At 46.6% G+C, this 15331-nt stretch overlaps 1 protein-coding gene across 1 annotated transcript; it reads right to left on the reverse strand.

Moving 5' to 3' along the window:
• Positions 1-9697: 9697 nt before the first annotated feature.
• Positions 9698-12133, reverse strand: LOC129395848 (neutrophil defensin 1). The gene is made up of 3 exons (XM_055107267.3): positions 12060-12133; positions 10507-10693; positions 9698-9926 (listed from the first exon to the last, which is right to left on the reverse strand). The coding sequence occupies exons 2-3, from the start codon at positions 10679-10681 to the stop codon at positions 9817-9819; spliced, it is 285 nt and encodes a 94-aa protein (XP_054963242.1). The 5' UTR covers positions 10682-10693; positions 12060-12133; the 3' UTR covers positions 9698-9816.
• Positions 12134-15331: the final 3198 nt, after the last annotated feature.

Consider the following 15331-nt stretch of genomic DNA (forward strand, 5'->3'; position numbering starts at 1 on the left):
AATTCCTAGAATTTCACATTTTATTTTGTTTAAAAACTTAGGATTCTGGTAAGTGCATCCCAAGTGTCTTGAGACACAAAGACACATCAAATGTGAAAGAGATGTAAAGAGAGAAATCTTGCAACGAGGTATTTATTTTGGATGAGAAAAGGAAATGGAGGACAAGGTACAGGAGTAACAAGAATTTCTTTTAACTCTCAGAGTAAATTCTGAGCTTATTTTTCTTGATTCTGCAAGCTCAGCGGCAGCAGATCCGGTGGAGTGTACCACGAAAGGCGCAGGACCCAACGCGACGTTGTAACAAACCGCAAATTCCTCTTCCGCCAATGCACCTCAAGCCTCTCGCTGAGTCTGAGGACACAGGGAAATCATCATAAATGGATCAGAAGGTCGGCAGTGATGGTAAAGGGAGTCTTGGATAAGTCATGTGCTAGGTCATGAGTGATGTTGGCTGCATTGGGGCCAGTAGCATGAACAACCTCAGTCAATAGGAATAAATACACAGAGCAGTGCTGCTCACACAGGATTTGAGACTCATTCTCATTTGCGCTCATTTTTGTGCTTCTGCGCCGTCACACACACAGCTGAACACACTCTTGGGCTTGGCTCTACTTTTTAAAAACTATTCTACAGATACAGTAAAATATTCTCCTTGTAATGAAGTCTACTTGTGTGAATCCAGAAAGAACGAGTCAGACTGTCTCTTCATATCTAAAACCTACTGAATTTCACAGACATATCTTGACGTCAAGTTTTATTTTTCCATTTTATAGATTTTCTAAAGTGAAAGGATTGTTAAGGAAGTAAAGGAATAAAAGAATGGTTACTCTCGAGGCAGAGCAGCCTCAAGTCTTTAAGACAGAAAGATTTATTTGGCTCTCTATTCAATTTATAGATGAGAAAACCAAGGCCCAGAGATGCTAAATGAAGCCCCCGAAGTGACATGGACCATTGAGACTCGATTCCACACTCTGTCTCCCATCCATCCCTCTAGACCCTGCAGTTCTGCATGCCGGCCTGTCTCACCTGAAAGCGGAAGAGCGGCACTTTCATCCCATGTAAAGGCATGAGCCATTTCCTGATCATCTGCTCCAGGCTGCTCCTGGGCTGCAGCTTCATCAGCTCTTGCCTGAAGTGGCTCTGCCTGAGCCTACAGGGCCACCAGGAGAAGCATGGCAGTGAGGAGGGCGAAGGTCCTCATGGCTGGCGTGACCTGGAGGAGGGAGAGCAGGAGCAGACGAGTCGGGAGAGAGGAGTTAGCCTGGATAAATAGGTCTGCAGAGAGAAGGCGCAGAGACAAGAAACCTGGAACCCTCTCAGAGAAAGGAGGTGTGCATTTCGTTGGAGATGGTGTGGGATCCCCTTGGTCTCAATGTCCCTGTTTTCCTCCTTTGCTCTCCCAGCTTTCACTCTAGTTTGAATCTCTACGTGTAGTGTTTGTGCTGGGTTGGAGAGGATGGTGACGACGAGGATCCTGGCATGTTTTTCTTGTTTCTCACTTCATTATATATTGACTTTTTACTATTCTACCAAAGGATAACAGCAGTGCTTTTGTTCAATAAGCTCAGGATACAAATGCCTCTTTTCCTGCAGATGGCCCCACTCCTCTGTATAGGTCTACACTCTGGCAGCAGGCATGAATTCCTATCAAGTGAAGAGTCATTTGTTGCAGGCATCAAGGGCGTGACCACTCTCATGAAGGCATGGGGTGAGTAGCCTCCTGTAGGGGCCAGTGTGAAGAGGACAATGACCCTATCAGGTGATAGGTGACATGAACACAGTGATATTAAGGTAAAAAGTCCGTCTACAGCCAAAAATTTGTTTCCGGCTCTATTGAGATATGAATAAGAATTTAAAATGGTATATATCTCCTGTATACCACCTTAGGATTTGATGTTCATGTACATGTGGTTTTTTATCATATACTATATACACAAATCAACTCAAAATGATCGAAGACCCAAACATAGACCTGAAACCATAAAATGACGAGAGGAACGTATGAAGATAATGCTTTGTCATTGGTGTTGGTAACGATATCTTTGCTATGACACCAAGGACACAGGCAATAAACGGGAGAATAGACAAATGGGGCTGCACTGACCTCTAAAGCATCTGCACGTCAAAAAACAAACCAACAAACAAATAATCAACTGAGTGAAAAAGCAACCCTGAAAATGAAAGACAATAATTGCAAACCCTAGGTGGTAGAAGGGGCAAATATCTAAATACATAAGGAAGTCAAACAACTCAAAAGCAAATAACAAGTAACCTGTTTGAAAAACAGGCCAAGGAGCAGGATAGGCTTCTCTCCAAATAAAAGGATGCTCTAAGGAGCTATTGTTGTCTGTATTGGACGTGTCAGTAGGACACATGGATTTAGAAGGAAATTCCTTGAGTTTCTCTATTAATTGAGCTGGTAGCTAATGCTCCCAGCAGCCACCAGAGGTTCAGAGAAAAATGCACAGCAAGAGATTCACCCACAAGGTCCCTCTGGGGTGGCCCGGGAGTCAGAGGTCAGATTGGGGGCACAGATTCAATGTTGAAACCTCAATGTGAAAGTTTAAGTTTTGGGTTACTTACAGATCCTCAAGGTAGGCAGAGTGAAGAGAGAGGGCAGACAGCAGTCCTCTGTCCCAGGTCTCCTGTAGCAAGAGCAGCCGTGCACAAACAGCAGAGGACTTCCCTATTTAAGTGCCATTTCGGATCAGGTGTCCTAATAACCTGGGTTACTTTCCATTGGGTTTATTAAATAACTCTGGTGGGAAGGACAGTTGAGAAATTTGATGGGAAGCTGGGGTTCAGACAGGAGTCCATGGAGGGTCCCCTCATCTGCCTTGGTCAACCTTGCCCAGGCCCAGGCAGCAACCAACGATGGATTCTCCATGGCTCCTAACACAATGGACCCCGAGATGCCTGTGCTGGTGGCTGATGCTGAGCTAGTTGCAGCAAGGGAATATTTAAAGCCCCCAGGAGAGCCTGGCCTGCATATCACAGGACACACTCTGTTAGAGAGACAAGTTCAAGTTTGACACCCATGCACAGGAGAGGATGAGGAATCTTCCCCTGAACCAGCCTGCCCAGTACCTGAGCTCTAACCATATCAAGACATCAAAGCCGATTGGTGGGCTGGGATGTTGCAGACCACCTGGTTGAGACTGAACCCCACGTCGGCTTGTGTTAGCAGGCAGGGCAGGTTTTGCTGGATTCGTTAAGGATGTGCACACAGTATGTGGTTCCCAGAAGTGGACAATTGCCTCATTGCTTGGCCAATGGACCGTTTAAGGCCAAACGAGTGTCTAGGACCACTGGGGCCAAGAACTCCTGAGTTTCCTGCTGGAGACCTAATGTCTCTTGAAAGTCTCTCAGGGAGGCGGCCAAGGTGGCAGTGAGTTTGGTGTTAGCTTGCATCACCTGGTGCTGTGTGCTCCAATGCCTTGCTCTTCAGCCCATTCTGGGCAGGCTTAAGAGTCTCCATGCACATAGCATGAGTGGGATGATCAGTGGTCACTTGAAATATGCAGGATCAAACTCCTGTGGTTCCTCCTGTGTTATTTGAGGAGAATTCCTAAGAAGACTAGAGCACATTTTAAAATGTACCACTATCCACCGTCCTCCTCCTTCTCCTAGTCAGGTAGATGGGGTAAGGTTTCTGGAGATGAGAAAAGAATGCAGTCGCTCGAGAGGCAATAAATACCTGCGGTGAGGTTGCTGAATCCAGTGTGCAGGCCGGGCAGCCCCTGCCACCATGGGAATGTCGTGCACATTGCTGGTCCCACGGGCTGGGTGCTCAGGTCCTCCCCTGCAGCTCTGTGTGAAGGCAGCAGGCATCGGCCGCTGGAGGACTGGGGGCAGTGGAGTGAGAACTAAAGCATCTCCCTCAACCTTAAGGTAGAGGAGGCATCTCAAGCCTTGCTAGGGGCGGTCGCTGTGGCAGAGCAGTGGGGTCTCCTGTCCCTCTGAGGAAGCAGTGAATTCCTGATGTGTGGCAGGCCCAGGAACTTCAGCTTTGGAGGAAGTGAGCACCAGTCTCACCCCAGCATAAGAAGAAATTTGGGCTCTTTGGGGAAACTGAGGTCCTGGTGACAGTTTTAGCTTCCAGGGCATTAGGAGGTGCCTGTAGGGTCGCAATGATGAGGTTATAGGTACTAAATATGAAGGGGTGTATATGAGCGAGAGGAAGATCTCCGGGTTCCGGAAATGTCCCATGTCCTGCGGAAGTGAAACCTGGACCTGCTTCCTGCACACAGAGCACACTCCAGTCCATAGGCATTTCCGCAGCACTGCATGAGCGTTATCACTGGAGAGCTGGTGAGATTCGGGCGTGGTATTCTTACACACAGTTCTCCCAAGTCCATAGTTTTCCGTAGCTTGTAGGGCAGCTTTACAATCTCACTGAGGCTCTATGGGTTCCTTGCACCATAAAGTAATGGGCTTATTCTGAAAGCACATGGAGATCTCAGCAAAATTCCACTCTACTGAGGTAATTTTTGGGGTAATCAGCAAAGCATGAGGTCAGGGAAGCAGCAAGGCAAGGGTTTGGGTACTGGCCATGAGCCAGCCCCGTGTACTGGAGATGGCGAGGTCCGTGTTTGTAGCAGTAAGGAAAGGCTGGTTGGTGGTGATCTCGTGGTCAAAGTGATTTTCCTCTACAAGGGACTTAAAGAAATAAGTAAGCGAAAAAGAAATGACCCCTTTAAAATGCGTGCCAGGGCATGAACAGATACTTCTCAAAAAAAGACATACAAGAGGCCAAGAAACATGAAAAAATGCTCCACATTACTGATCATTAGAGAAATGCAAAATAAAACCTCAAAGGGATACCAGCTGACACTAGTCAGAATGGCTGTTATTGAAAAGTTAAAAAATACTGATATTGGCAAGACTGCAGAGAAAGAGAACGCTTATACACTGTTGAGGGGAATGTTAATGAGTTCAGCCATAGTGGAAAGCAGTTTAGAGATTTCGCAAATAACTTAAAATAGAACCAGCATTCAACCAAGGAATCTCACTACTGGGTATATATCCAAAGGAAAACAAATTATTCTGCCAAAAAGACACATGTACTCGTATGTTCATGGCAGCATCATTCATGATAACAAAGACATGGATTCAACCTAGATGCCCATCAGTGTTGGACTGGATGAAGAAAATGTGGTACATATACATGATGGGATACTACATTCATAAAAGAGAATGAAATTATGTCGTCTGCAGCGAGTTGGATTCAGTGAGAAGGTGCCGTCTATGAATCACAAAACCGGTCCTCACCAGACACCAAGTGTGTTGGCACCTTGTTTTGGACTTCTCAGCCTCGAGAACACCAAGACATATATTTCTGTTGTTTCTAAGTCACTTGGTGTATGGTATTTTTTTCCAGCACTCCACATACACTCAGATTGCTTGTGTCTTTGAAGCCCGGATACGATGCTTGGAGGAAGTCTAAGTGTTGCAAATCCTGCTAGCTATGAGTGGGATACAAAGTGTCACACCAATCTCCTCCTTCATGAACCGGCATGATCTGAAGTCAGTGCCTCACAGGGTCTCATCCCTCAGCCCTGTCAGAGCTGCAGCTGAGCCAGCACCCCCTGCCACCTGTTCACAAGTGTCTTGGGCCTGAGGTTTTCAGATCCCAGCAGCACTTCTCCTCTGATGCCTGTGGAGAGAGCCACCTCCCAATTGCAAATGTGTGAATGAAGACCTGATCATGTTGTTTTAATCCATTAAGTCTTGTGGTGTCTTTTCATACAGCCCTAGATGAACAGAGGACAATTTTCACAGTATTGGTGACAAATTGGACTTGTACTTTGTGTGTGTGTGTAAATCTCAGCTTCTCTAAAATATTGATGAAATAGGACAGAACTTTCTCAATGGAATCCCAAAGTGTCACAAAGAGCCCATTGTGGTGGGGGCATGGAATTGTGGACTCTTTGGAGTGACTGAGGAACCCCATTTCACCCATTCTTAGTTTGAATTTTTCCTGTGGGGAGCTGGGGTAGTGTGGGATCCAGGTGGAGTCTCAACCTCTCCCCTCAGTGACAGACTCAGAGGAGGGCGTGGAACTCCAGAGCTGGCTGAAACAATGGAGGGAGAAGTAGGGGTTTTCTCCCAGAGATCAGCTATGAAGGCCCAGGGAAGATGACCATTATTCACATGGCTGTCATCTGGGGAGAGACCCCAAGTTAAGATCAAGAGAAAAAAGCAGGAAACAAAATGGTGAAGACAACAAGGTAACTCATGCCTAGAGTCCTTGGATCAGGCATTTTATGAAGCCAGAATTCTTTCTTTTCTTTTCTTTTCTTTCTTTCTTCCTTTTTTTTTCTTTCTTTTTTTTTTTTTTTTTGAGGCAGAGTGTCACTCTGTCACCCACGCTGGAGTGCAGTGGCGCGATCTTGGCTCACTGCAACCTCCACCTCCCAGGTTGAAGCGATTCTCCTGCCTCAGCCTCCTGAGTAGCTGAGATTACAGGCACCCACCACCACACCCGGCTAATTTTTCTATTTTTAGTAGTAGAGACAGTTTTCACCGTGTTGCGCTGTCTGGTCTTGAACTCCTGACCTCATGATCCACCCTCCTTGGCTTCCCAAAGTGTTTGGATTACAGGTGTGGGCCACTTTTCAGGTGGGGCATTCAAAATGTTAATTCAGCTTGTTGTGGTTTCTTAAATTGGAATGCACAACTCCGCTAATATGCCTGAAAAAGATACAACAAAAATTACCCAGATAAGAGAAGCTGAGGCAAAATGGTGCAGTGCATAAGAATAGGAAATGAGAGCAGATGGCAGGTGTCCTGGGTGCAGCCTGGAGAAGAGACTCCTGGATGATTCCCATGCACAGCCCCGGGGGAGAACAGCCTTATTAATGCTGATCAGCAGAGAAGGAGGGACGGCTATGTGAGAGGCTGGAGGACAATGGGTGTGTCAGGGACAGGAATTTCATAAGTGATGTTCAGAGATGGAGGAATTCCAGGTGGTGCAGGAGTTAGGGAGTAGCCATGGGGTGGAAGGCTGGAACGAGGTGGCGGTCCCTGTTATCCAGGAGGACGCAGAATTGAGATGTTGGGAGGTTGATTTCTAGGAAATGTTAGAGTGAGCTCTTTCCCTTAGTTTCTTCATGAGTTATTTGTTTTTTTCGTGAAAACGGAAAAAATACAGATGTTCCTAAAATGGAATGAGTTCTTTTCAGATCTCTTTCCTTCTGGTTTTGCTTATAAGCTGAGTTTAGAAAATCAGAACAGTAACAGCCAAAGAAACCTATTTCATTTTTTGTACAAGTACAAATTAACCAAGACCTTTTAAAAATGTGAAGGAAGCCCTTATTGAAGACTGTTGAAATGGGAGTCAGAACGTTGCAACAGGGAGAGCCGTTGGCCTCCACTTTCCTGAAGCCAAAGCGGGAAGGTTAAGCCCTGGGTGAGCTAGCGGAAATGCACTGGAGGTTGGTAGTGGGAGTCTTGCAGTGTGATTGGGCCATCTGCGTTTGCTAGTTTGTGCGTATTGGAGTTAGGCTCCTACCTGCCTACAGAGACAGGGCTGCCGTCCCCTTGAGTAATTACATTTAAAGGGATGAGGCATCTAACTTATTCCTTATTTCCTTGTCCTGCCGCATGAATGGCTCATTTCAGGTAGAAAAGTTCTTGCATGTCATCACTAATCCTAGAGTGTATGTGCATCCCAGTAAACAGGGTTGTGCCTCATTTGAGGCTGAGCAAGTTGCCCTGGTTGTTTGGAGACCCTCACACTTCTCCCTGAATTCTCTGTCCCTAGAGTTTGCAGCAGTCATGGCCCACCCTAGACTGCAGTAGCAGAAGCCACATGTGGTGCTCCCAGTGTGCCTTTATCCACACAGAGGAGCAGGGAGGCTCCGTTCTCATCTGGCCCTTTCCCTTGGATTGATGGATGCTTCTCAGCACATCAGCCTGAATTCTACTCCATCCTTCTCTCTGGCAACATCCATTCCTCTAAATTCAGTGGAGGTCGACCCTTATCCTGCATAGCTCTTGCCCTGATACCATTCTGTCCACCAAACATTTCATTCTACCTCTTCTTGTAGTCATTCCATGTTTTAAACATACTGATGTTGTACTTGAAGATTCACATGAACTCTTTTTGCTGCTTTAGCCGGAATGGCCTGCTTCTTCTAAGGTCCTAAAGCTTCATGATGCCAAATAGTACCCATGACGTTTTTTCACGTTTCAGCCTTGAATACTTTTATTTATTTTGTTTTTTAAAGGTGTGCTGTCATAGGGTCTAGAAAATGGACTGCTCTACCTCTGTTGAATTTAGCTTTTTCCTATGGAATTTAGGAATAACAATTAATAAATAATTTTATATTGTTATGTGCTATTAGATGCAATTAGTTAATGTAATCAGAATTAATTTATTAACCCCCTACTTTATGTTACAGTCATCCGTGCACTCTGGTGCAACAATAAGCAAAACATGCAGCTTCCCTTCTGGAGTAAGGAGGCAAATGTTACATATAGTAAGTGAAGTGTACAGGGAGTGAGATGGTTGCAATTCTATAGTTAGCAATGAGGAAAATCGGAGAATGGAGGTCAGCAGGGGGATCTTGTTGCAATTTAAGGTTGAGAGATCACAAAAGACCTCAGCGACCAAGTGAAGTTTTAGCTGAGACCTCAGATGCTTGGGAGAAAGTCAGGTGGACCTCTGGCAGATGCCCCAAGATGCAGCCATCTTGATGCAGTTCATAGTTCAGAATACTATGGAAAGTTAACTCGGGGACCACATGATTCCAAGTCCGTGGCAGTCACAGCAAGCCAAAGAAGGCTCCTGGGCTTCACATCGTGATTCCCTATTTGTGTCCTTCATCATCTAAACAAGAAGAAGTCTGGGATCATTACCCACTCTGTCCTCCCGGGGTTCTGGGTGGGCTTCCGTGTCCATGCAGTGTCTCAGTGGGTACCTGGGCCCCTGGGCTGCCTCCGCCCCCTGCAGCAACAAGAACGCTACCATGTTCCTGGTGAAATGCTTTCCCTCCCTCGTCCCTTATCCCCTCTGAAGCTGTATTTTCCAGGCAGAATCAGGTTCTCAGCAGCTTTAGGGCAACACAAGAGAGTGCGCGTTGCAAAGTGCGGTGGAGCATTTGTGTGTGTGTGTTTTCTGGGTGTGAAGACAACTTTATGATTGTGAAATCCAGGTCTTAGTAGACGTGGCTGGAGGGTCCTCTTAATGAGGACATGCCAATGTGAGATGCTGTGCTTTCTGTTCCATGTATCCCGCCTTTGCTAACAACCCATTTCCCTCTGAATGAAAGTTTTTCCCGTGGATCTCTTGTAACCCTATGTCTTAAAAGGAAAATGTACAATCTGACATTGTTCAATGAAACTCCAATTCTTTAGCACAGAGGATGGTTTTTTTTCCCGGAGAAGTAATGATTTTGTGACTGCATGAAATTTAAGCTGACACCGATTGTTTGCTCAGCACACGGGAGCTCTTTGAGAGTGGATCCAGAGAAAATGAGGCAGGGTGAAAAGGCAGAGCAGTGGGTGGGGAAATCAGTGGTGTCATATGGGCCTTCTTTTCAATTTGGATCTGAAGCCCAAACTCCTGCTTGAAATTCCTAGAATTTGGAATTTTATATTGTTCAAAAATTTGATTTTGCATTTTGGTACGTGTATCCCAAGTGTCTTGACACAGACACATATCACACATTAAAGAGGTGTAAACACGGAAATGTTGTAACAAGGCATTTATTTGGGATGAGGAAAGGAAATTGAGCAGAAGGTCCAGGAGTAATAGCAATTCCCTGTAGCTCTCAAAGCAAATTTTGAGCTCATTTTTCTTTTTCTGCAAGCTCAGCAGCAGAATGCCCAGAGTCTTCCCTGGTAGATGCAGGTTCCATAGCGACGTTCTCCTGCAAGGCACGCTGGTATTCTGCAATAGCAGGCCACGTTTTTCCTTGAGCCTGGGACAGGGAGAGCATGAGAAATTGAGTATGGGGTTAGCAGTGGGTAAGAAAAAGAATCTTGGGGAAGTCACATGCTAGCTGACAGGTGATGCTGGCTGCATTGCAGCCGGTAGCACGAACAACCTCAGTCAATAGGAATAAACACGCAGAGCAGTGCTTGTCACACAGAATTTGAGACTCATTCTCCTTTGCTCTCATTTTTGCGTTCCTGCCCCATCACACACACACCTGAACATAACCTCAGGCTTGGCTGCAGTTTTTAAAAGCTCTTCTGTAGATAGAGTAAAATGTTCTCTTTACAATTAAGTCTACTTGTTTAGATCCAGAAATAACTAGTCTGTCTCTTCATATCTTAAACTTAGTGAATTTCACAGACTTTTCTTGGAATCAAGTCTTTGGAGAAATACAATTTCTCAGGTTTATTTGGCTCTCTGTTCAATTTATAGATGAGAAAATCAATGCCCAGAGATTCTAAGTGAAGCCACCTCAGTGACATAGACTGCTGAGACCCAACTCTGGAACCTATGTCCCGTCCTTCCCTCTAGACTTAGCAGCTCTGCATGCCTGCCTCTCTCACCTGGATGCTTTGGAGCCAAGCTTTCGTCCCATGCAAGGGAAACAACCACTTCTGGGTTGTCCGCTGGAATCTGCTCCGGGGCTGCAGCAACCTCATCAGCTCTTGCCTGGAGTGGCTCAGCCTGGGCCTGCAGGGCCACCAGGAGAATGGCAGCAAGGATGGCGAGGGTCCTCATGGCTGGGGTCACCTGGGGGAGGGAGAGCAGGAGCAGCTGTGTGGGGAGGGAGGAGCCAGCCTGGATGTATAGCTCTACTGGGAGAAGGCTCAGAGACAAGAAACCTTCCTCAATCTCAGTGAGAGGAGGTGTGCATTTTATAAGAGAGGCCCATTGGTCTCAAGGTTGCTCGAATGCTCCTCTTCTCCCAGTTTCAGGCTAGTATACGTCTGTACCTTTAATGTCTGTGCTAGGTTGGAGCTAATAATGACAAGAAAGACCCTGCTATGTTACTCGTGGGTTAACCTGCTTAAATATTATTATTTACTTTTTAACATTCCAAAAAGAATAGAAATTGCACTTTGATTCAACAGGCTCAGGGAACAAATGCTTCTTATTTTCTGAAGATGGGTCCTGCTGTTCTCTGGAGGTCTAGATTCTGGTGTCCTATATGAGTTCCAATGGAATAGAGAGTAATTCACTTCAGGATTCAGGTGACTTACCATCCTCATGAAGAGGTTTTTGAGGTTATGGGGTGAGTAGTCTCCTGTAGGAATCAGGGTGGAGAGGACAATGATTTTATCAGGCTAAAGGTGAAATCAGCTCAGTGACATAGAGTTGTTTAAGTAAAAAAAAGAAAGTTTATTATTTCCACCTCTATTTAGACTTGAGTAACAATTAACAATTGTATATTTATAGTGTACACTACCTCATGATTTTATATATGTATGTATTTAAATCTTTATCTCACACCATGTAGAAACATCAACTCAGAATGAATTGAAAACCTAAATGTAACAACTGAAACCATAAACTACTAGAAGTGTAGAGAAGGATAAAGCTTTTGACATTGATGTAGGTAATGATTTCTTGGCTATGACACCAAAGGCACAGGCAATGAAAGGGAAAATAGACAAGTGTGGCTTCATTTAACGCTAAAGCATCTGCACAGCAAAGGAAACAATCAACCGAGTGAAATGATAACCCAGAAAATGAGAGAAAATATTTGCAAAACCTACGTGGCAGAAGGGGCAAATATCTGAATACATAAGGAATTCAAACAACTCAATAGCAAAAATCAAACAACCTGATTGAAAAACAGACCAAGGACCTAAATAGGTTTCTCTCAAAAGAATGTTCCAAAGACCTGTGATAGTCTCTACTGGACATGTCAACTAGGACATGTGACATGTGTGTTTAGAAGGAAACTGCTTGAGTTTCTCTATTAACTTAGCTGGAAGCCATTGTCCCCAGCAGTCACCAGAGGTCTGGACAGACGTTCCTAGCAGGGCTTCACCCGCTGGGTCCCTCTGGGGTGGCCCCACAGTCAGAGGTCAGATTGGAGGCATAGCTTCAATGATGAAAAGTCAGTGTAAAGTTTAAGTTTTGTAGTACTTACAGATCCTCTAGCTAGGCAGGGTGACCAGAGAGGGCAGACAGCAGTCCTCTGTCCCAGGTCTTCTATAGCAAGGAGCAGCCGTGCACAAGTGGACTTCCCCTATTTAAAGGTCTTTTGGGATGAGGTGTCCTAATTTCCGGGGTTACTTTCTGTTGGGTCCATTAAATAATTGTGGTGGCAAGGACAGTTGAGAAATTGGGTGGGAAGGTGAGGTTAAAGTAGAACTCCACAGAGGAACCTCTCATCTACCTTGGTCAGCCCTGGCTAGGCCCAGGCAGCAACCAACTATGGATTCTCAATGGTTCCTAACAGAGTTGACCCTGTGATGCATTGGCTGTGGCTAAGCTGAACTACTTGCACCAAGGGAATAGTTAAAGCCTCTGGGACAGCCTGGCTGCATATCATAGTATATGCCCTGCAAAGAGACTGGGATAGGAATGCCACCTGCACACAGAGGAGGATTTGGAATGTGTTTCTAAAGCAGTGTCCCGAGGACCTGGGGTCTAACCATAAAAACCAATGAAAGCCATTTGGCTGAGCTGGGATGTTGGAGAACACCCAGGTGAGACTGAGTGCTACCTGGGCTTCTGTTGCTATGTGGAACAGACATTTTTGGGTTCTCCTGAGTACTGGATGTACACGCGGCATGTGGTTCCCCAGAGGTGACTAGCACCTGTTTGCTTGGCCAATGAACAGTTTAAGGTTAAACAATTGTCTAGGATCATCTGGGCCAGGAACTGGTCTGAGGCATTGGCCATCAGGGTGGGGGTGGCCTTTCCAGATGGCCACCCAAGAAAGGAGGTGGGAGTTTGGGCATTCACTTTACTGCTGGTGTTGCACAGCCTCTCAGGCCTTGTGGGTCTTCAGAGAAGCATTCAGCAAAAGCTTGAGTGGTGCTTTCTGGGAGGCATAGGAGTTTCCATCCTTAACTCGTACCCATCGGAGAACAGGTGTATCCCTGAGCCCATGATCATGTCTGGATGCTTTCTGTGAATGCAATGCTCCAACTCTTCAGGCTGCAGTCTGGGTGTGTGCTGCGGCGTCATGAGCCCATTTGGATTGAAGCCTGTGCATCCAGAGAACTACCTCCTCATCCTTAAAACACGATCTGTGGTTGTGAGGGCTGCTGGTGTTTAAGCATTGGTGCCATGGGACCCATTCCATATCTAAGGGTTGAGTTGCCCACCTTGGACACAGGTCAGGTTGTATCTGGGGTGCCGCCCCTCTAACAGGGCTTACAGGGAATTCCCCAGTTTTCCAGTCTGGGGTACAAATTCTGACTAGGGCTGTCCTGTTCCAGCAGCCCTCTAGGCTGCCAGGCCTGGGTTAAACAGCTACCCCACAAGCCATTTGTACATAAGATACCAAGCAAGGCCAATCATAGAGAACACTGACATCTTGTCACTCAGGGCTTTCTTCCCAGTGCTGCTATATTGACACTGATGATGGGGTTGGCTGGCACCCACTTTTCCTTGGAGCCTTTCTCCTCCATGGCCACGTTTGGTGATGGCACTTCCATATGGTCTTTGCCTGACGTAGTTGGTGTCTCTAGTTTGAAGACTTCTTCTTCTCGTTTACTGCCTCTGACTGCACCCTCGGTGGGTTCTGGAGCAATAATCCTTACTTCCTGCCAGGAGAAGTAAGTGGGAAATATTAGTTAACCTTTAAAACCGGTAAAAAAGGGAGCTTTTGCCAGAAGCTGCATGTGAAATGGAGAGGTGTGGTCTAGCAAAAGCCTCGTGGTCCTGCTGGGTGCCAGTGGGCCTGGGGTGTCATCCTCAGAAGATCGTAGTTTACTATCCATCCACAGTCCATTGTTCAGTACATGTTTGATGTTGAGATGGTGGATGTCCTGCGATGATATGGGGAGGTCTCATTGTTGGAGAACATGTAAATGATGTTATCTGTAAGGGAAAAAAGAAGCTAACTCTTCTGTGATCACCAAGATAGGCACCAAAGTGGGTCTAGCCCAATTGTGATGAGGCGGTGGTGGCCATGGGGTTGAGAGTTAAAAACGTGACGGCTCTTGGAAGGACCTTGGTGCCTTGGGTGTCCATAGCACATCCAGAGACATTAATAACCATGACTTTAGGAGGTCACCGTGCTGCTTGAGGAGGCTGGTGGCTTGGGGATGATGGACTAAATGAGAGTCCCTTAACCCACCCTCGTGTTGTGATGTCCTGAGGTGTGAGCCTCCATCTGAATCAATGATAGGTGTGGTTCTAAAGGAGAAAGTGAAGAAGGGCCACAAAAAGAGAACACCTGCTCCACGCAGGGCATAAGGAGCTACAGTCCCTGGAAGACTACATGTGCAGAAGCTCATAGCTAGGACAGGTGTGCTTTGTCCAGAGGCTCTGAGAGTTGTGATGGGTGGTAGTGAGGGCCTCCCCATGAAACTCAGAACCCGGGACCCGGGCATGGCCTGGAGAGATCACCTGCTGGACCAGCAACACACTGTATCCTGCTGTGGCCCCAATGGATGTGAAGGGCTTCTGGGTGATGGCATTTGTGGGCCTCAGCAGAATGGACAAGTGGGGTATAGCTGTCTCCAAAGACATGATGTCCCAGTACATGGAGGGCCTGCTGCAACGTGGCTGGGCCACTAGTGGTGAGGATTTGGTTTTTAACTGCAAGGGGACTTTGTCAGCCCACTGACGACAAATTGATGCCCAGAATCTTTAACAGTGCTGGAGGGGCCATGAGTGTGTCCTGCAGAAACCTGGCCACTGTCCAGGAAGAGGGAGAGCGGGTGCAGCAACCCTGCCACAGATGTGTGGCCTGGCCCAGGTGGTGGCTTTACATGCAGCACCCAGAGCGATTTGGGGAGCTCAGGGAGAACAGAGACACTCCAGCTGGCTCAGAGTCACTGGTGGCTCCTGTCCCTGGAGGGGTGGCCTTCTCTGCCTCAACCCAGTCTTGTGCTCTCCTTCCCTCCCATTCTTGGCTGCAGGACTGGGAACCATCTGCTGGGACGTTGCTCTGTGTCTGCCTCATGGCCATGCTCCCATCCTTGCCTCCTCCATAGACTGCGGTCAGGACTCGGCAGCCCAGAGCCCCAGCAGGGTCTCAGTCTGTACTGAGGTCACACCTAGGCATTGTCGCCATCCTTCCGCAGGTGATTCTCAAACTCCAAAACTCAAATTAGAACAGAGAGATTCTTCCCTGTGGTCCTTTTCACTTTTCTCTTTTGGCTGGATCAGAACCTTGGCAGAATTTTGTAGTTTAAACAAAAAAGGTGTTATGTCTACAGATTTTTACAGTACTTTCACTTC

The sequence above is a fragment of the Pan paniscus genome, chromosome 7 (assembly GCF_029289425.2).
Source record: "Pan paniscus chromosome 7, NHGRI_mPanPan1-v2.0_pri, whole genome shotgun sequence".
Classification (NCBI taxonomy): domain Eukaryota; kingdom Metazoa; phylum Chordata; class Mammalia; order Primates; family Hominidae; genus Pan; species Pan paniscus.